General features: G+C 46.0%; 1 protein-coding gene across 1 annotated transcript in view; it reads right to left on the reverse strand.

Annotated features, from left to right (window-relative positions):
* Positions 1 to 21,939, reverse strand: part of LOC137421346 (uncharacterized) — a 52,726-nt gene that overhangs the window by 29,895 nt on the left and 892 nt on the right. The window contains exon 2 of the mRNA XM_078770892.1: positions 15,071 to 15,124. Within this exon, the coding sequence (XP_078627018.1) occupies positions 15,071 to 15,124 (54 nt within the window). The remainder of the gene's footprint in view (positions 1 to 15,070; positions 15,125 to 21,939) is intronic.

The raw sequence follows: 21,939 nt of genomic DNA on the forward strand, positions 1-21,939 counted from the left end.
AGACAGCCAGACAGACACAACAATGAAACTATAACCTCCATTCTCCTTCCATGGTGAGTTTGTACCCCAATTTGTCTTGTCGATTTGTTCCATATTATTCCCATATTTTCCTATTCCCCTTCCAATGGAACGTAAATCATGGAAGTAAGTTACCAAAAGAACTCCCCTCCAGGCCAAAGGTGTGTATTTCACACCTCTACGGCATTTCACACCATGACATAATTTTAATCTTTCTCATTACACAGCTCATTGGCTCCCATGTCCTGTCAAGCCATGTGCAGCTTCACAATGTGCTACATCCTTCGGATGGACGTTAAAATCGACATTCCCGGCATGGATTTCAATATTTATCCAATAGCCAATGTTAAATTCAATCCCACCTGCCCAATAGCTATTATGAATCCCAATATCCCAATATAAATTGTTTCAACTCGACTTTCAACCAATTTTACCGCCAACAAACCACCATTAACCTACCTCCCCCTGTTATTTATTTATTTTTCGTAAATAAACAAATAAACAAGAAAATAACCTAGTCTGTTTATTGAAAATAAAAAGTTCCCATATGTCTTTCCCCGTAACACTCACCACGGGTGTGCACTCCCGCAAATACCCCCACTCGCGTGCTCCGATGTGCCCCCTCGCACACTTGCCACAACATAAAACTCCCATTTACTGGATTAAACCTTGGCCCTCCGTGAAATCACACCACAGACTTACGATCAGACAAACAGGCAGACACGTCTTTCCTACATGACATCATACATTGGGACCTTGTCAGTCGGATCACAGGCCACAGGAGAAATACAAAAACCTCCAACCTACTCTCCAACACCGTCAGGTTGGAGAAAATATCCGAGTAAGTGTTTCTACGCCCCCTTAACTATTTCTAAGCTTTCTATGTAACCTTTTAAAACTCACAATAGTTCAATTTCAGCAAGATTTTCTTTACTATTTTCCCACGTCATTCATGCCTAATACACCTCACACATCCATACATACCGCACAAGTAGCCAATACCAATCAATACAAGAAACCCTTTCATGCGTCAATGACACATGGCACACACAATGGACACAAATACATACTTCAATGACAGACATCCATATATACATTTATTCATTCATTCATATACCAATGAGTCTCTCAGACGTCGCGCGAACACCGGATCGACTCCAACCATGCACCTCCAACAGCCACTCCCCTGCCAACCTAGGCAACGCATTTTAAATCATGCGTTTCCCTATACATTCTCCATACCACGTGACTGACAAGCCAGCTCGCATTTCAAACCACTGCACACATTCAGCAGTGTGAACAGTCGCAAAAATTCACAGCACAACGACCGGAGTGGGTCGTGTACAACGCCTTATGTCTCAATCATTCAAAAGAAAGGGGATTCTTAGACCGGGGTGGAAAGGGTGAGTTGGGGTGAAAAGGGTGGGGCAGGGAGGGTGGTGTTGCCTGGAACCCCGGGACAGAGCTCAGGGCTGGGAGGGTAGGGGTTTGGTATCTGCCTGACCCTCCCACGGGGACTTGACTGTCAATGAGCGGCATCAGTCACTCGTTAGCCTGCCTCTCTATTTCCTTAACCGCTTCATCCTGCATTTTATTCACCTGTTTCCTCAGGCCCTTGAGTTTTAATACCTCACCGGCCAGGCTGGCCTGTTTCGATCTTGCCTGTCACTTCATCGCTTCTTCCTTCCACCAACCAAAGACTTTCCAATAGTCAGGTGGGAAGTGTTTCGTGTCCTGTTCTAACTTTTCTAATGCCCCATACAACACGTCCAATTTTTCCAGCGCAAAAGACCCTCCTTTGGGCCACGGTTCACCTAGATCCTTAGTCAGCGCAACCCATGACTTCCCTGGTCTCGCAGCATCATAGCCATACCTCCGAAACATGAAAAATGCTGGGGTATTTCTAAGAGGTTCACCTGCCTTTACAGTCTTATTACCCATCCAGTTCCCCATCCTAGGAAAATTTAGTTTACCGACGTAGCCTTGTACTCGTGAGGTTCGTCCGCCTCGCGTTCTACCTAACTCTGAAAGGCTCGTAGCCTTGTGTACCCGTGAGGTTCGCCCGCCTCGCGAAGTACGGCCTTCTACCTAACTCTGAGAGACCCGTAGCCTTGTACCCGTGAGGTTCGCCCGCCTCGCGAAGTACGGCCTTCTAACCTACCCTTACTGTACTCTCCTGGCGTCCTACGCCCTTATAATACTTCTAATCTTACTTATAATTCCGACGTCTCCCGGGTAGGCCTCGGATCGGGACACCGCCCTTATCCTTACCCTCACAACCCAGAGATCTATTACCCCTTAACCTCGGGCGCCCAACGTGGGCACCCCCCTTACGTAACGTTACCCTGACGAGTCCATAAACAGTCAGTTGCTCCGGGACCCAAGCGGTCCGTATTTAAATTTAGGTTCGTGGATCAGGTTCGAGCAGGGAACGGAACAAACGGCATCCGAGCAAGAGAGTGGGTTACAATTTGGACTGACCCCCAGGCTATAAAGGAAAAAACAAAAGAAAAACCCACAGCTCACCTGACCCGGATCAATTGCTAGCTGGTCTCACCACTCACTTGCCTGGGACCGCGTCCCGGACTGCACAGACTGATCGACACCGCTGCCACCAGTTGTCGGATTGAGACTTAGAACTTGGGACTCAAAAGACTCAGAGAAAAGGAGCAACGGATATATTTATTAGAACTCGATTACACAAGCTTGAGGACAGCAAAGTTGTATTGAAACTCACAAGGAATGACCAACAGTACAACAAGATGCTCTGAATTAAATCAATTAAACCTTGCTTTATATAAGGAATATCAGGGGTGGGGTTAGCTCACAAGATACAGAGATAGAATGGGCTCATTGGTCCCAGAATGGGCTCATTGGTCCCCCCACCATAGTCCCATCCTGTTGTTCAGTTAGTTAGAGGAAGCTCATCAAGGCCACTCATAGGTTAACTCAGATAAGAAGATGGTCAGCCATATGTGGCAACATGTTTACAACTTTCTGTAAAGAAACTTTGTTTGAGAAAGAACAAAGGGAGGGGGATACTCATAAAACTGTCAACTTACAGGATATTGGCAAAGTCTAGAAGGGAGGCAAAGAAATAACAGCCATAGCCAAGGCCAGGAGAGGAATACTGAGAGATTGTGCCCACGCAGGCCAAGAGCACACAGGAAAGGACTCCTTATTAGGATATTACACATCCTCAATGCACAAGAAAGAACTTAAGTATTATAAAGAGTTCAGCACTAAGGCAAAACAGAACATATAATTGGTTATACTTGGTAATTGGTAAGGCAGCATAATAACAAAGGGGGAGGGGCATAATAGCTCCCTACATATATATATATATATATATATATATATATATATATATATTTATTTATTTCCTGCATGAAAATTGGGGAATATTCCCCTCATGGTTTCGTTTGAATTCCCAATCTTGTGCGTTGCAAAATTTATCCGGAAAGGTGAAGTCAGTTGAATGAATGAAAGGTAAGGAAATGGTGGGATGGATCCTGGGCTGGAAAATTACTGAGAAGAAGAAAAGGAGAAGCATGACTGGTCAATTTTATGGTTTCTAATTAGCCATGAAGTGTACCTAATCAAAATTGAGAACAGGACACAATTGACAATCGGACACAAAAACACCATCATATTGTCATGTCCACCCTGTTGTGAAGACCTCAGGGCAACAGATGACCAAAGGAGCTCTAACTCTGAGGCGTTTACGTAACTATGGCGGTACCTTGTGCATGCGCGGCGGGGGGGGGGGGGGGGGGTCGTGGAGAGCAGTGAGGTTCTTACCTGCACAGACGGACGCGGCTGGGGTTTATTCCGCGAACCCACAAACGAATGTGTTTAATGAAAATAAATGCAAGGATAACAAAGAATGTGCGATAAAACCAATTCCTAATTGAGGCGCCACCATACGGACTCATATACAACACATGGGGATGATAAAATAATGAAAGTAACAAAACGTAGCATGGTGCATTTGCCTGGTACTCAGCTCCGACATCCTTGACCATCCGGGGCCATCACAGGTCCCGCGTCCCTGTGCGGGAAAACACGCTTTGGCGCAAAGTCGCATTCACCACAAGCCGCCGAGGCAAAGCGAACAGGCCTGAGCTCCTCCCTCATCATTCTCGCTCTGCTGCACCGAGCTGTGACCGTCCCAAACTCCCCAGGTGCGCTCGGAATGAGACGCAGCCATCACGAGGGGAGAGCACGAGGGGAGAGAGAGAGAGAGCACGAGGGGAGAGAGAGAGAGAGAGCACGAGGGGAGAGAGAGAGAGAGAGCACGAGGGGAGAGAGAGAGAGAGCACGAGGGGGAGAGAGAGAGAGCACGAGGGGAGAGAGAGAGAGAGAGCACGAGGGGAGAGAGAGAGAGAGAGCACGAGGGGAGAGAGAGAGAGCACGAGAGAGAGCACGAGGGGAGAGAGAGAGAGCACGAGGGGAGAGAGAGAGAGCATGAGAGAGAGAGCACGAGGGGAGAGAGAGAGAGAGCACGAGGGGAGAGAGAGAGAGCGAGCACGAGGGGGGAGAGAGAGAGCACGAGGGGAGAGAGAGAGAGAGAGCACGAGGGGAGAGAGAGAGAGAGAGCACGAGGGGAGAGAGAGAGAGCACGAGGGGAGAGAGAGAGAGCACGAGGGGAGAGAGAGAGAGGGAGCACGAGGGGAGAGAGAGAGAGCATGAGGGGAGAGAGAGAGAGAGAGCACGAGGGGAGAGAGAGAGAGAGAGCACGAGGGGAGAGAGAGAGAGAGAGCACGAGGGGAGAGAGAGAGAGAGAGCACGAGGGGAGAGAGAGAGAGCACGAGGGGAGAGAGAGAGAGAGAGAGCACGAGGGGAGAGAGAGAGAGAGAGCACGAGGGGAGAGAGAGAGAGAGAGCACGAGGGGAGAGAGAGAGAGAGAGAGAGCACGAGGGGAGAGAGAGAGAGCATGAGGGGAGAGAGAGAGAGAGCACGAGGGGAGAGAGAGAGAGAGAGAGCACGAGGGGAGAGAGAGAGAGAGCACGAGGGGAGAGAGAGAGAGAGAGAGCACGAGGGGAGAGAGAGAGAGAGAGAGACAGAGAGAGAGAGAGAGAGAGAGAGGGGGGGAGGGAGGGAGGATGAGGATGCGTCCGCCTTTCCCGCAGCCCAGAAGAGGGAGAGTGAAAATGCGACCAGGACGAGAGAGAGTAAAAACGACTGCCTTCCTCTACAGCCAGGAACCGAGAGAGAGAAAATAATAAGCGATAGCTCGACACAAACCCAGGAAAAGCGAGAGAAAATCCACAGTGTGACCTCCTGAACCAAGAGCCCGGACCAAGAGAGAGAGAGAGAGAGAGGGGGGAACGCACCCTCCCCTCTTCGCTGACGTCACCTTCGCTGAAGTCCTTGCCGATCGGCAAATGTGATGGCTTTCTGTCGGGCTTGTCGGTGTTATAATGTGCCGAGGTCAAGGCTGGCCAAGTGTGCTTTATAAGAAACGAAGGGGAAATCACAAGGACAATTACACACTGGGTATTATTCTTAAGCCCTACCTAATTAGCACAGCTCCACCCCTTGCATGGAGACATATATACGATCTTACCGGACATGCGGCCTTACGGATTCCCCACTTAGTTACATGAAGGTTCTTCTTCTTCTTTGCGACATCCGAGGCACACTAATCTATACAATTCTATCTGGACTAAGGTATTTCAATACCTACCCCCCCCCCCCCCCCACCCACAAACGCAACAATATTAATATATGTAAATTTGGTGTCTGAATATGAATGTGTCTGTCCGTGGATATTTGACTGTGATACATTCTTCTACTCATCCAATCTCAACTTGACAGAAGGACTAAGGGTCACATAATGAAGATTGTAGTGAAGTCATTTGTCCCTTCCCCAAAGGGGTTTTCCCCGCCAATGGGGTTGCGGGTTGAGGTGAATATCAGTGTTAAGCAATGATGGCAGAACGCCGCAAGATAACTCAGTCAACCAAATTAGCATCGTAGCCAAAGGGAGCACCCGGCCACCATTTTAGTGAGCAAATTACCGTTCCGTACTTCTGTGATTTTCGGTCAACAGAGACTGAAGCGCCCCACATTAACCAAGTCAGAGCATGTGCTTTTTTGGAAATGTGCATGCCAGTCTTCGCAAGCCTGAAAGTGGTGGGAGCAAGGAATGTGCTGTTTATTGAAGAATGGTGCCTTGCTGTTTCCTTTCTGACACAGTTGTGGCAGCATTTGAAGGCAGACTTAGGTGTGAAGTACTTATTCACATCCCGACTCAACCAGGACGTCGTTGAGAATTTGTTTTCTACAGTGCGGAGGAATAGTGGTTTCAGAGACAATCCATCTGCAAAAGAGTTTCGTTGTACATTACGAATGGTGATGGTTGCACAACTACTGAAACTAGCTGCAGGAGCCAATTGCAGGCCAGATACAGATAAATTTGTGATAACACTTCAAAGTCTAACAAATAGGAGAAGGACATGGAGAAATCAGTCTGCAGACATGTCGAATCAAACAAACAACAAACATGCTCTCAATGTCCAGCTCAGTTTACCAGAGCTGAACACTCGAATACATTGCTGGTTACCTGTCCCACAGAGTTCTTTGTGGATATGAATTGTTTTCGTCATGTCAGGTGTGCAGGTCGGCTCTTCAAGCAAGTGATACTGAGTTGCATGACCCCACCCTTATTTTCACTCACAATAAGGCATACGACACTCCAAAGTTGGACTTTGGGTCCCTTACAGTTCCATCAGATGAATTTGTTACTTCCTGTTCTCAGTGCGAGGAGGTGTTTCACACAGAGTTTGATGATGTCAAGATGACGAGAGAGAACATCTGCCTCCTGCTCAATCAGGCTATGTGGGAGCTGGATGCATACAAGGCTCTTGCTACTTGTAATGAAAGAGTAAAGTCCAGAATTGTGGCTGTTTCTAAATGTGACTGTCAAAAGGAAGTGCAGCAAAGTTCAGAAAGTATCGCACAAGGAGAACTCAATCGTGAACAAACTGAAGTAACTCACTGCAGTGAATCTGCAAATGGGAAGGCAGCTTTTGAAATACGAACAGTCTATCCACGTACATGTACTTCCCAAAACATGAAATGCAGAGAAAGTGATATCATTCAATTCCACCATGAACAATTTGACTTTCATGAATTTCATTTCTTGATATCATTTGAATTATTGTGATTGTGACAAAGTTATCTGATTTCACACCAAAGCTCAGCAAACATGAAAAATTCATGTATCTGCAAGTACATTTACATGATTGTGGATATTCACAGTTTGATGAGGAAGATATCAAACAGTCCAAAATATTTATGATACAGAAATTTTCTTCGTAATTAGGAATTGGGGTTAATTTCTGAAATCATCTTCTTTATGTCACTTTTAAGATGAAGCATGGCCTTATGATGTTCAACTGGGAGATCGAATGGAAACATCATTGCAACACCAGTGTCTTTCATTTTTACCTGAACTTCTCTGAGCATCAGACCATATATTCCAGGTGAATCATCTTTTCTGAAATGATTTGTTGCTTGTTCTCATGCTTGTTTCCAAATCCTGTTGCAAGCCCCTTTGTGTTTCATTTGGAAAGATTTTTGATTGATCATGCACATGCAATGTACATTAAAAAATGTATAAACTTCACATTGCATTTTATACATGTTTGTTGGTTTTATATGTTGATACTCTTTAAGTATCACAAAATCAAATAGCACAGATTAATTGTGTGATTGCATGAATTTGTAGCAATTTAAGACAAGCTCCTTTTGTGGTTTGTTCTGAATGATATGATATACATACTCGTTAATCTATACTTAAGTTACATACACAAGGAAATGAAGAAATAATGTTAGATTTCAAATGAAGTTTGCAATTTCAGTCAGTGGAAAACTGTAACGAACATGCACACAAGGATTTGCTTTAAAAACAGCAGCAGATACAACTCACGTTTGCCAATGCCCATATATCAGTTTCCAGTGACGTCATGCTGCCGGGCAAATTAAGGGGGCAAGCGTACAAAAAGGTGTACTTTAATTGTTTGCAACTACAAAGCCTTTCAGCATGAAGATACAAGCACGCATTAAAGTATTTTATGCGCGCTTTTACAAAAATTGCACTCTCTCGTGCAGGAAGTACAGGATGCGCGCAATGTACAGGGTGTTTTCGTGATATTTGGTTTCACTGTATCATGATCACGTGATTACCTCATGGTATTTTTTTTTACCTGTAAATATCAATTTCATATTTTAAGTTCTACAATATGCAGTGTACATATTATTGGAAAAGAGAGAGAAAGAAAATGCAACAAAATGATTGAACTCTGAAGGTGGCAAGTAAGAGGTTGTTTCACAAATCTGTTTTGTTTTTGCTGTCCACATAATGTGTCATCATGTTAATGAAAGTCATTACCATTTTCTCATCATTTCTGACCATGATACATGTAATGTTCAGGCTATGAGTCAGGTTCATATTTCTTTCAACTCAATAAGAGCTTGCTTACTAACATTGGCGGATGTTTCACCCCAGTGTGTACAACACCGAATCATATGTGTTCGCGTCAGAGCGAGCAATCTTGTGCCGCTATGCGCCGCTTTACCATCTTTAGTGTCGAGTTAGCTTTATCATGGCGTTTTGCCAAGAACGCTTCTAATAACAAAAAATATGATAATAGCATAATATTGCTACGGTTTTGAGATTGGCACATTAAAGTCATTAAAGGTTAAAGGGTTGCCCCCCATAGTTAGTCACATGAGCAACATATTGGCCCATTTGTAGTATAGTTATGTCTTAGTATGTGTAAGAATAGGCCATTTCCCCTCTTAGTGCCTGCGTTGTGTAAAGACAGGAAAATAGGCTTTACTTGCCACCGATTTCCCAGCCACCCTAGCCTCGATCCAGTTTGTTAAGCATTGGCTGCCCACTAGTCGAGTAACACGAGGTAGGCCTAAAAAGGGCGGGGTGAGCGGCGTTGAGATCGGGAGCGGCAGAAGGCGATGGCAGTAAGAGCCACCAGCCAATCAGGGCTCTAGTGGCATGGCGTGAGAGGGCATGGTGAGGCGCGTCTGGTGAGTTCGAGAAGGTTCGCGGGGCGTGCCTATATAAGTCGCTGCGCAAAGCCCTCGAAAGGACTCGCAGAGGAGAGAGAGAGATAGAGGACTTACTCGCAAGTGGAGAGCGTTAAAGGACTTGAGGGGTTTGCTCGTTGTGAAAGGACTCGCACGCCAGGACTCGCAGAGGAGAGAGAAAGGATTCGGACTCGCACGATAAGCGCGTTGTTTGGAGAACTTGCGGAGCATACGCGCTAGGGTGGTCCAAAAATGCAAAAAAATCACTTTTTTATCTGGATTTTGATGCTCCATTGGATTATTGTTATAAATGGTCCAAATCATTCACCCAACAAATATTTTGCATTGTCATCTATAAACTCATACACACTCAACATATAAATTTGTCATTTTGGTCAATTTTAATGAAAATCGTCCATGTTGAGAGGCTTACAAAGACTTTAGAAATATTTTTCCCCTAAATAATGTCATTGATGGTACATACCGCTGTGAAGTCCTCATGGTCGAAACATGAGTCAGACATGTATGAACATGTTTCAAACATGTTTCAAGCATTGTCAAACATGTTTCGACCATGATGATTTCACACTCACAGGCGCAATGCACATGCAAAAAGTCATGAACCACAAAATGGCTTAGTACATGTACTTTTTGTACTAAAGTGCATGTACTTTTTCCACCTAGGTTGCTATTGGATTGTTCTCATTTAGCCAAATTTGGTGAAAAACGCCATATTTCAATTGAAGTGTGTATGAGTTTCTAGATGGAATTGAGCGAAAATATTTGGTGGGTGAATGTTTTAGACCATTTCTAACAATAATCCAGTAGAGCATCAAAATCGGAGAGATCGATGTTTTTTGGACCACCCTAATACGCGCGTTGTTTGAGGGCTTGCATAGAGAGAGAGAGAAGAAGAGGCGTTGAACTGTGCCAAGTACGCGGGCGCAGCCAGACGCGCCGGTAACGCTTATTGCGCTTTCCAGCCACGCGAGTAAGCACGGCCATAGCCGCAAGTGAATAACCACCAGCCGCGTCGAAGTCCGCTCCCTACCAATTCGCCCCGTGATAACTCGCTCCATTTAGACGACACGCGGAGAGCTCCTGCCTTCACCTACTCCAAAGGACGTGCCGGGGACCGGAGAGAGAGCTGCACGGAAGCCATCCCTGGATGCGCTGGTGAACATCAACCCGCTCATCAGCAACCCCCGTGTGAGTGTGTGTGTGAGACGGGCCCGTGTCCTTGGGTATTAAGTAAGACTGTATAAGGCTGCTCTGTGTCCCCTTTTTCTTGAACCATTGTATAGTGGAAATAAACCTGTTCTTCCTTTCTGATTCGATCGTACCCATGATTTCTCCACTGACTAAGCGTGGTACGAATAAGAACCGCTTGAATCGGGTTCCACCATCTAAATAAACGGCGCGAATCACGTGTACGCAAACCGCTCGGCGTATCATCGACACACGTGGTTCGTGCGGGGCTTGTCTCCTCGCTTCAGGGCAGCGCGAGTATTTAGGTAATAGCGAATTTGGTCCTAATACCCTATTTCGCGCTGTCCGGAAGGGACGTCATAGGTCCCGGGTCACGCCAGGCCAGTCAAAGATAAGGGGACTAATCCCCCCTTGGTAAGGGGAGAAGGCCGGCGGCAGATCCACAACAATATTAATGTTATTATAAAAATAATGTTAACACGAATAACAACCCACCGAAGCCTGGTATTGGCTTAGTGGTTAGGGTTCCAGCTTGGGATCCTTGGATCCTGGGTTTGAATCCCGGTCGAGCGCTGAATTAATACAAGTGGGGTTGACTCAGCCTGCCATCCCTCCGAGGACGGCAAAATAAGTACCAGTTCACTGGTAATTCCCTGTGTGTCGCAAGAGGCGACTAACAGGGTTGGCAGCAGGAAGGGCACCCAGCCATAAAACATCGCTTCAAAAAGGGGACCACGGTGCCCGGAAAAGGCCAACCCCTGTTCTGCGGGGAAAATGGCCTCTAAAGTTGGTTGGTTGAATAATATCCCACCTCCTCAATGGGTGTTTTCTCATTGGCTAAATGCCGTGTTAATGTTTATAAAGAGCTTATCCTGCCGTGTTTGAGGCAGAAATGGCCTTTACTGGAAGTGAAAAGTTTATAAACCACAAACACGTTTGATTACCTTTATCAACAGTCGCTGATGCTGTTTAACACTAATTTGAAAGAAATTTGGAGGAATCCGTGCATCAAGCCATGCTTATAACCTCGATGAGTGCACCTGATCGATGATCTACTGTCGTCTATATACATCACAACAATTAATAACATGACCCTTCTTACCGCATCTGTGACGTTTTTCCAAGGCGTATTTTGTGGAGTTTTTTCAAAGTTGCTTCTCATTACAAAAGTAATAACATTTATGATAATATCATAATATTATTGATATGAAGAAACAATATTCCCATTCGCCAAGTGGTTATTTTGACTTGCGATATTGCCAAGTTACTCCTCGACACCCTCACGGAAGTAAATTTTATTATCGGGAATTTGGAATGGTGAGGCACGGTCTGATCTTTTCAATGGGTGGTTCGTGTGCAGCCACCCGGCTGCTGGTTGCAGCATTTTTCTGTGGGCGTGTCTGCCGCTGACAAAATGCCTCTCTATAACCAGTTATCTGGTACTCATTTTGCCGACCTCGGAAGGATGAACAGGGGGAGTCAACCCCACCTGGCATTAATTCAACGGATTTCAAACTCAGAACCTTAGGATCCCAAGCCTGCCACCCGAACCATTAGGCCAATACCAGGTGATATCTATCTATAATTCCAGTAATCTCTGTACGTTTGTACGTCTGTACGTCTGTACGTTTGTCTGTGACCGCTGTTTCTCGACAACTACCGGTCCGATATACTTGAAACTTGCCAGGTATATTGCTGGGGACCCGAGGATGTGCCTTTTCAAGGTTTGAAATTAATCGGACAAGTACTTACCGAGCTATGGCGATTTAGCCGTTCGCCGTTCGCTTTGCCGTTGCGAATGGACCAAACCATTCATGTAAATAGAGGGGGGGGGGGGGGTTCTGTGGTCGTTCGCTTTGGCTTTGCGAATGGACCAAACCATTCATGTAAATAGAGGGGGGGGTTCTGTGGTCGTTCGCTTTGGCTTTGCGAATGGACCAAACCATTCATGTAAATAGAGGGGGGGGGGGTTCTGTGGTCGTTGCGAATGGACCAAACCATTGTTTTTTTTTTGCAGTTTTTTTTTTTTTTGCAGTTTTTTTTTTTTTGCAAGGAACGGGCACCCACGTACGGGCACGTCCTAGCTTATATATAGTACGGGCATGCCCTAGTCTTTTCAATGATCAGAATGATCTGATCGGATATTGAATCCCATAGTAAAGATAGGATTGTATCGTTATAGCATGGACAGTGTACGAGTAGGAGACATCTCGATGTATTTAAGTAGGGAAAATGTAGCTTAAGATTGTTTATGTTTCTTCACAAGAGGGGTGAAGCCGTGTTCACTAGGGATTAAATTTAGTTTTCCCCAGTACGTGATATGTCCTCTGTGGCCTTTCCCTACGTTTTACATCTTCAACCAGGCCAGCCATGTAAAGTCTCCATTAAACCACAACAACTGTCCACTGCATGCCGACACAGCCCGAACATTGAGGTTCGGACCAAGTCCTGCCTCCAAAAGAGCAGAGCCGGCAGTCCACGCCCCCAAAGATCATGATTGGTCGAGCAGATATGGGGTGATTTGAAAGCGCTTTGTGATTGGTCGGGGTGACGTCAGAAAAAGAAGCCTCGAGAAGGATCGAAGGGGAGTTGGTGAAAAAGCTTGTCCTTGGAGTGCGCCTGGAAGGAGAACAGTTTGAGCTTTTTGGTGCGGTTTTACAAGTCAAAGTGAGGAGGTTTTGTCGGCTGCGTTGCTCTTCGGGGGAGCTGGGGGTCGTGTTGTGCTGGCTGGCCAGGAATTGGGAGGAGGACGTTTTTGGCTGCCGTTTCAAGGCTCATTGCGCTCGTGTGATTGACCGTTGCCATTTTGGGGTGCTTCGACGCGCGGTCCTTTCGTTGACCAATCTCACCAGTTTTGATGACCAGCAACCTCCAGAAGCCATTTGGACCAGAGCTGAGTGACGACTAAGGAAATTTTATTTTATTATCTGTCCCCTTGTCTGTTTTTGAGTCAGTATGGAGGGTCCCTCAAAGTAGGATTTATTAACCCTCAACATTTATTTCGTTTTGCTTTATTTTGTTATTAAATCGTTTGATTATAAATTTATTGTGGTATTTGCATGTTTTGTGGGTTCGGGAATAGACCCGTGTGTTTCAGCAAGTAAAAGCTTCGTTTCCTTCCATCCGCGCGCGGCAAACTGACCACAAATTTCAGCTACTCGCCTCGGAGTTAAAGATCGAGTCGTCTCTCTGTCACCGGTGATCTTTATCACCCGTGACACAATACTAATAATTAGCAATAATAATAACGATAATAACGTGACCCCCTGCCGCTCCCGTAGGGAACGGGTGCACTGGTGATAATTAAATTTGTGTTGTTGACAATAAATCATTTCAAACTCAACATACAATCTTAACAATACAAATTACTATATCGCTGCTGGGAAAAAAAACTCAGGCAGTGTACAAGCACAAGACCCGAAAAAGGCCTGAAGGGCAATTATCTGATTTGATCTGGGGACTTTTTTATTCCCCCAAACATCACCCTGAACTTTCCTCTGGATGGAAGAGGAGCCATGAAACGTTTGGTTGTACTGGTACCTACAGGGTACGAATGCACAAACAAACGTACAAATAAACTTTCTTCCTTATATATCATATGGGTGTGGGGGCAATAAAGCAACTTCAATTAGAATGAAAACACAGGAGCAATGAGCCTGACAGTAACTGCTTACAGAAAGTGAAAACATCCTCATGCCTATCTTAAAACTAATCCTTCAGACACAGACTGGCACAGTTAGACACAGGACATGAGATGGGGAAGAGAAAGAAGATGAGGATGTAGAGGAGGGTGGCCTTCCTTCTTCTGAGGTGGTGGAGGATGGAGTGAGGCAATATTGACTGGAGCGGAAGCATGCTCATCAGTGCGCTCCCGAAACCAGCAAAGCTTGAAGTCTGGCTCCAATCTTTGAGGCCACGTGATTCGAACTGGCACCTGCTGCAGCTCGGATGGTGACTTACCTCTCTAGCTCCGATACTCCAACTGCTGATGAACATCGACTGCAGCTCTCGTTTCAAACTCCAATCTGCAAAGCACATCTGACTGATCTCCAACTCTTGACATACCTCTGATGGCTCTATCTCTTGTACTCGAGACTTCTTTGAATGGTCCCCATCGGCAACTCATGATGTGCCTCTGACTGGTTTCAAACTCCAACGAAAGGTGCATGCCCAGTTAACAGATTTTTATTGGCTTGAGGTGTGATGTCACACCACTGCTTGATTCGCCTCACTGGTCAGGGAAATGAAGAGGAAATGGAAAAGTACATCTGATAGAGAATACACAAAGGGCTGGAAGGAAGACGAGGGACTGTCTACATTCCACACAATTATTCCTGTTGGCTAATTGTGGTTATTTTGAGATGACGAATGGAAACATTCATGAGCAGATTTTTTTTTTGGGGGGGGATACAAGATTGGATACACGAATCCCTTTAACCCCCCCCCCCCCACCCCCGCCCCCAAAACCCACTGAATCATTTCCATCACAATATATAAATTGGATAAATAGTGCTGAAGAACAACTCACTGAAGAGCTCTCCCAATTCTACTTGAAGCAAACTTCTGAAGTGCAATTTGCCATGCAAACTGATTGCTCTCCTTCCCTCCACCACCCAACCTAACCACCAAATATTCCCACTCCATCTCCCCAAGAAAATACAATGGAAAAAGCACAGCATCGAGTCATAATGCGACTGAATCAATTTTACAATACCATGAAATCTCCACAAAGTGATTCACAAAACCACAGACAACAACATATATTTGAAGAGTGCAAAACTCTCATCACCTTTTTGATCCAAAGCTTCCAATGCTTCAGGTTCAACCTTTATGATGTGAAGATCTGCAAACACATTTCATGAGAGACGAATAATAACGTTTGTGTGCAGACAAAATCTAAAACTGTAAAAGCAGACATTCATTCCAACATTAAATAATTCCCTCTTCGTTCTCCAATTGGTATTTTGTTGTTGTATACAAAGTCAAGGCTTGTGAAAGAGCGAGGGCGTAACAGAACAAAAGAACCAGAAGAAGTAGGGGCGGACACACCAATGGCAGTGCTGAATGATAAAATCGAGGAAAACTTGGACAAACAGGAACGGCACTCGGTAGAGCGCACAGTCTCGTCTCGTGCACTCATTCTGAGCAAAAATACCATCATGAACTGAACACGCTATTATTATGGCACAATGGTAGGATATCATAAGGCCCAGGATACCATAGGATACCATAAGGCCCAGATATCCATATGCACCCCAGATTCTGTCACATACATTGCCATCATCCATTGTTTTATTGATTATTAGGATATTTCTCGACCATTTTTGTGCACATTTAGGCAAAATGGCATCAATAAAGATGCATACGAAAACAAAATTAAAACTACAAGCAATGGTACCCACCCTACAGGCGGGGTTTCAATTGGGAGGCCCAAATGAAAAGGCAAAATATCAGAAATTGAAGGCTTTTTTAAATTTTAAACGATTTATATAAACATCTGTTGAATCATATCACACACATATCATCAAAATCTAAACAGTACATGGCGCCCATTTTAAAAAAAGATTGAATTCTGCAAAACGGAAGCGGCCGCAACACGTCTTTCTCAGTCGCACGTTTATGTGTGAAGAGTGCGCGCCGAATCTGTAACACAGAAGCGGCCACTGCACCTGTTTTTCAGTCGCTTTGCACATGTTGCCATGTTACTTCGAGCCGCACGTTTATATTTGAAGAGTTCATCAGGAGTCGATCTACTCTCTCTTGGTACGTAGAATAAACAGTATTTGTAGAATTTCAACAAACGCCACATCCCTGATTATATCCATAAATATTATTCCATCGTGTTTGGAAAAACTAGAAAATTGGAAAAACAATATAGCCTCTTTTACTCCAGGGGGTCCCAGAATTACCCACCCAAAATATTGTTGCGATTGGTTGAGCGTTTTTGCGGTACCTTCAAACGGACGGACGGACATTTGGTGAATTACACCAAATGTGTAATTACACGTTGGAGACGGCGGCAGGGATTTTCGAAGCTCCACACGGTCTCCACGTTTTTCGAAGTTAAGTCTGTTCACAATTGTATTTTGTCGAAACTGTATTTATCTTTCGGTGTGTGAAGTTATTGTGTGCAACTTTGGTTGTTTCTCGGTGTTTATCTTTCATAAATTGATCGTCTGTTTGCCGTGTCGCGAGCAAGGCCTTGTACAGTGTGCACTGTACAACCTTGAGGCTTTGTTTTTCCCTCAGTGGTCCGTCGTTTGTGATCCAATAACTTTCGTTCTCTGTATTCCCAGTCTTTTCACCCATTGCCTACTTCCTTGTGTAAATCTCAACTCAAAAAAAAAAAAAAAAAAAAAACATTTCCTTCTCTGTTCTCATTCGTTTATTCATTCTTATTCGTTCGTTCGTTCTTCGACCACGTGTTTCTCCCCCATTTCCCCAGATAGTTTTCACTCATTAACCTTCAATGTTTACACTTTCCCCTCAAGTTATGTATTCCGTCATATTTTATAACACCTTTTTCTTCTTCTTCTTTAAAAGGCTGCTTTCGACTTGCTCACCAAATCAATTCATCCCAAAAAAAATATCCATCTCCTATAGTGCCTTTGTTCTACATTCCCTAAACTCTCCTGCACTCCATCCTCCATCCAGCGTCCTTAAACGTATTTTTAACTCGAAGGTCACAAGAAACTCATTTTGCAATAAATGTTCGTTTCCCATAAATCGTACACTTTCAAAAATCCAATCTCACCCCTCCCCTCCAAATCTTCCCCATAACCCCTCCCCTCCAAATCTTCCCCATCACCCCTCCCCTCCAAATCTTCCCCATCACCCATCCCTTTCAAATCTCCCCCCTTGCCTCCTCCCTCCTAAACGACTCCCTCACCCCTCCCCGCCAAGACGCCCCCTCGCCCCTCCCCTCCTAGACTCCTGCCTCACCCCTCCCCTCCAAATCTCCCCCATATCCCATCCCTTTCAAATCCCTCCCCTTGTCCCTTCCCTCCCAAACTCCCCCCTCACCCCTCCCCTTCAAATCTCCCCACCCTCATTGCTTCTCAATTTACCCCCGCTCACTCCCCCTCCTCAAAGCGTCCTCCCCGCTTCTTCCCCCTTCAAACTCTCACCTCCATCTCCCCCAACCTTCTGCCTCGCTCTTCCCCCTCCTCAAATAACACCTCATTGTGGCTCACCCAATCACCATCAAACCTTTTGTCCGCCCCATCCTTCCCTTTCTCCGAGCTATTCTGAAATCTCTGACACACCTTCAACAGCTCTCCCTACCTCTTCCACCTCTTCCACATCTTACCCTACCCCTCCTCCCCCCTGTTCTGTATCTGATGCTCCCCCTTCCTCTTCATTAACGGTATGGACCTCAAACATCCGGGGCCTTCGTTCAAACTTAACTGATCTCTCCATACAGGTTGCTTCTGTCAAACCAGACGTGATCTGCTTAACAGAAACTTTCCTCCTTTATGATGTCTCTGATTCCATAGTATCTCTCCCGGGCTACTCCCTCCTCCGGTATGATAGACCTGAGCCTCGTCCTGGAGGCGGGGTTGCTATCTTTATCAAAAACTCTCTTCCTCACTCGCCCTGCACTGCACTCTCTCCACCTCACCCCCAGGAATACCTCTGGCTACGGCTTCCCCTTCGCTCCCACCTCTTGTTCATATGTGTGTTGTACCGTCCACCAAACAGTGATGACTCCATCTACATCTCGCTGTCTGATGATATGGACCAACTTCTATCTACTCATCCCAACTCTCTCTTCCTCATATGTGGTGATTTCAACTGTCATCATGCCAGTTGGCTGGGTGTGGGTACCTCTCTCACCAGCCATGGCTCCTCAGCAAAGGACTTCTGCGACTCACTGGGACTGACACAATCTGTCAATTTCCCGACCCGGATCTCAGTCAACGGAACATCTTCTCTTCTGGACTTGGTTATGACTAACTTCCCTGAAAATGTCTGCTGCTCTTCTTCTGCTCCGATCGGATCATCTGATCATGTCCTTGTTAAAGTGGACATCTCTCTGACCATCCTCAGGGAGCCTGCTCAGCGTCGACGAGTCTGGCATTTCACTCAGGCTGACTGGCATGGTCTTCAAGCAGCCATCAATCATCTGGACTGGTCTCCCATCTCTCCTGCCTCTGACATCAATTCTTCCTGGGAATTCTTCCAAAGCAAAATGCTCTCTCTCATGCACAGATTTATCCCATCTCGTCTTCAGTTGTCTTACCATTCCTCCCGTCCATGGTACACGGAATCTTGTGGTGAGGCTGTTGCCCAGAAACAACTTGCCTTCGTCTCCTGGAAAGCAAATCCAACGGAAGGAAATCTCATTTCCTTTCACAAAGCCCGAAACAAGTGTGTGTCCACCCTCAGGAGAGCCAGGAAACAATATCTCTCCGTTCTCAAGACCGAACTCTCTTATCTGTCTCCTTCCTCCAAATCCTGGTGGCATCTGGTCAAATCCGTTTCTTGTGTTTGTTCCCCCTCCATCCCCTCCCCTACCTCAAATGGCTACACAGTTGACACCACACGTGACAAAGCCGAATGCCTCAACTCTGTGTTTGCCTCAAAATCTTGTCCCAAACCCATCTCTCTGTGTTCCCACCTTTCCCAGTCGAACCCAACTGCTCCTGAACTCTGTGTCCTTCTCTCCTGGCAAGGTGGAGAAGTTTTTGTCAAACCTCGACTCTGATGCTGCAACTGGACCAGACGGCATCAGCCCACGGGTCCTAAAATCCTGCACTGCTGCTCTATCTCACGCTCTCTCTGTTCTTTTCACCCTCTCTTTTGCTCAAGGTCATCTGCCAACATCTTGGAAATCAGCAAACATTACCGCTTTACACAAAAAAGGTGCAAAAACAGATCCCTGCAACGACAGACCAATCAGCCTGCTTCCAATTATCAGCAAAGTCATGGAATCCATCATTGCTTCAGATATCAAATCCTTCCTCTTCTCAAATGGCTTGATCTCCGATCATCAATTTGGATTCAGACCAGGTCATTCTACACTGGACATGTTGCTTCTGCTGTCTCAACAATGGATGGAGGTCCTCAATGCCAAACAGGAAATCAGAGCTGTCTCACTTGACATATCACGTGCCTTCAATACGGTCTGGCACCCAGCTCTGCTCACCAAACTCTCCTCCGATGGTATCCATGGAAATCTCCACTCATGGCTTGCGGACTTCCTCTCTGGTGGTAGGCAATGTGTGGCCCTGAATGGATTTCTCTCATCTCCCCTTCCTGTTCTGGCTGGAGTTCCCCAAGGTAGTGTTCTGGGCCCTGTGCTATTTCTGGTCTTCATCAATGATCTCTCCGACTCTCTGGAAAATCCTCTCTGTCTCTTTGCTGATGACTCCACTATCTGCCGCTCCATTCCTCATCCCTCAAATCGGCAGTCTGCAGCCTCCTCACTCTCTGCAGACCTGGACAAAATCACAGACTGGTCAAACAAGTGGAACATGTCTTTCAATCCTGATAAATCTCACACTCTTACTATGCTTCTCCAAAAAGACCGACTGTAAAACCCTCCCATCTACTTTCTCAACAATCCTCTCCAAGAAGTTCTGTCGCTCAAGCTTTTGGGTCTCACTATCTGTCATGATCTTTCTTGGGAAAACCACATTTCCAAGCTGGCCTCCAAAGCCAGTCGCTGAATGAGCATCCTCCGTCATGCGAAGTCCTTCCTTGGCACACCTGAGCTCCTCACCACATACAAGGCTTTCATCCACAGCTCAATGGAATACTGTTCCCCCCTCTGGGCCAGCGCTCCTGCCTCACATAGCTCGGCTTCACGCTGTTGAAACCAAAGCTTTCAGAATCATTGGAATCTCCTGCGATGAAGCTATCTCTGAGGGCCTTTCACTCACTCACCGCAGGCAGGTAGGTGGTCTTTCTGTCTTCTACCGACTCCTCTCCGGCCTTGCACCCCCAGCTCTCTCTGTGCTCTGTCCCCCAAATATTCCTACAGGTCGCACAAGATCTGCCAGCAACCCTCTTATGGTTAAACTGCCGAAATCTCGGCTCTCCGCTCACCTTCACTCTTTCATTCCTCTTTTCTCCCGCCTCTGGAACAAACTCCCTCACTCCCTTCAATCCCACTCCTCCCTCCAGGTCTTTAAAACAGCTGTTCACCACCATCTCTTATCTTCCCCCATCCAAAACCTTGATCTTTTCTACCCCCGCTAATTCACCCCAGATCCACCTTGTTTGAAATTCCAACTTCTTTCCTGGAAGTCCTGGCAGTGTCCATATGTTTTATACCTCTCCCACTGCCCCCCAAGCCTTCCCCCTCCCACATTTCTCCCGATGTCCCTGCTCTCAAATGTTGTGTTTGTGTCCTTCCCCCTCTCTCCCCATCTTGTCTACCGCTCCCCTTATTTTTGTGTTTTATGTGTCGGTTTGACTTTTTGTGTGATTAATGTTCGCTCTTTCACGAGCCTCGATCTTGTATTCAAAAAAACAAAAAAAACAAAAACAAAAACAAAACCACAAACTTGCACAGTTAGATACAGGACATTAGATGGGGAAGAGAAAGAAGAGGAGGATGTCGAGGAGGATCACCTTCCCTCCTTTGAGGTGGTGGAGGATGGTGTGAGCAATCTGGACTGGAGCGGAAGCATGCACATCAGTGCGCTCCCCAAACCAGTAGAGCTTGAATTCTGGCTCACCACCTGCAGTGTGCCTTCACTTCACAAGGATCCACAGATAATTATGCCATCTTTCATGATGATTCCAAAAGGATCATGCTTTTGAATTCAACAATGGAGCAGCTGAACTTAGTCGGTAAACGTGAAACATTACTGCTCAAGACAGTACAGGAAGATGCGGTGCAATGTACTAGTGCTTCTGTTAAGCTTGAAATATCGTTGGTCGAGAACCCGAACCAAAGGTATGCGATAGATGCAGCATTCACTGCCACAATGCTGCGCTTATGAGTATTCTTTCCCAGTGGATTCTCTTCAGAGACGGTACCTCCACCGAGCTGGGACACCACTCCCTCTGATTAACAAGGCTCAACCAACAATATTAATCGGGTCAGATTTCTGCACCTCACATTACCAAGGTAACCAATGTGCTTCGGCCAAAAGGGTGCACCAGTGGCAGTTTCGACCAACCTGGGTTGGTCGCTGCAAGGACCAGCCAGTGTACTGCAACAAACTGCAATTCAGTAACATTGCCTGCTTGCTGCCTTCATGCCTTCATCACCAGACCAAATGAAAAATGTGGAGAGACTCTGGCAGACTGAATTCCGGAAGTCAACGTTTTGGGGAACAATGTCGGTGGACATACAGGCCTTACCCGACCCTTTACAGAACAAAACTCGGAATGACCTGGTTGTGGCTGCACAGCAGTGTCTCAACCGGGTGGCCTCAAATAAAGACTTTCCTACCTTAAGCACTCACCAGAGTGGGGAGAAAGATCATTCTGTTTCAACGCTCACAGCACGATAGTTTTCCAGACAAAGTCCAGACACTTGCCACGGGTAAGGATTTACTGATCTCATCAGAGTAGGAGGGGAAACTACAACAGGCGGATATCCTTGAACAAGATGTTGTGCATCCTATTGTTTTGATTCCTCATCATCGAGTAACTGACCTCCTCATTTGAGAATATGATGATCAACTGCTTCACTGTGGTCCA

The sequence above is a fragment of the Myxine glutinosa genome, chromosome 1, assembly GCF_964187855.1.
Source record: "Myxine glutinosa chromosome 1, kmMyxGlut1.1, whole genome shotgun sequence".
Classification (NCBI taxonomy): Eukaryota; Metazoa; Chordata; class Myxini; order Myxiniformes; family Myxinidae; genus Myxine; species Myxine glutinosa.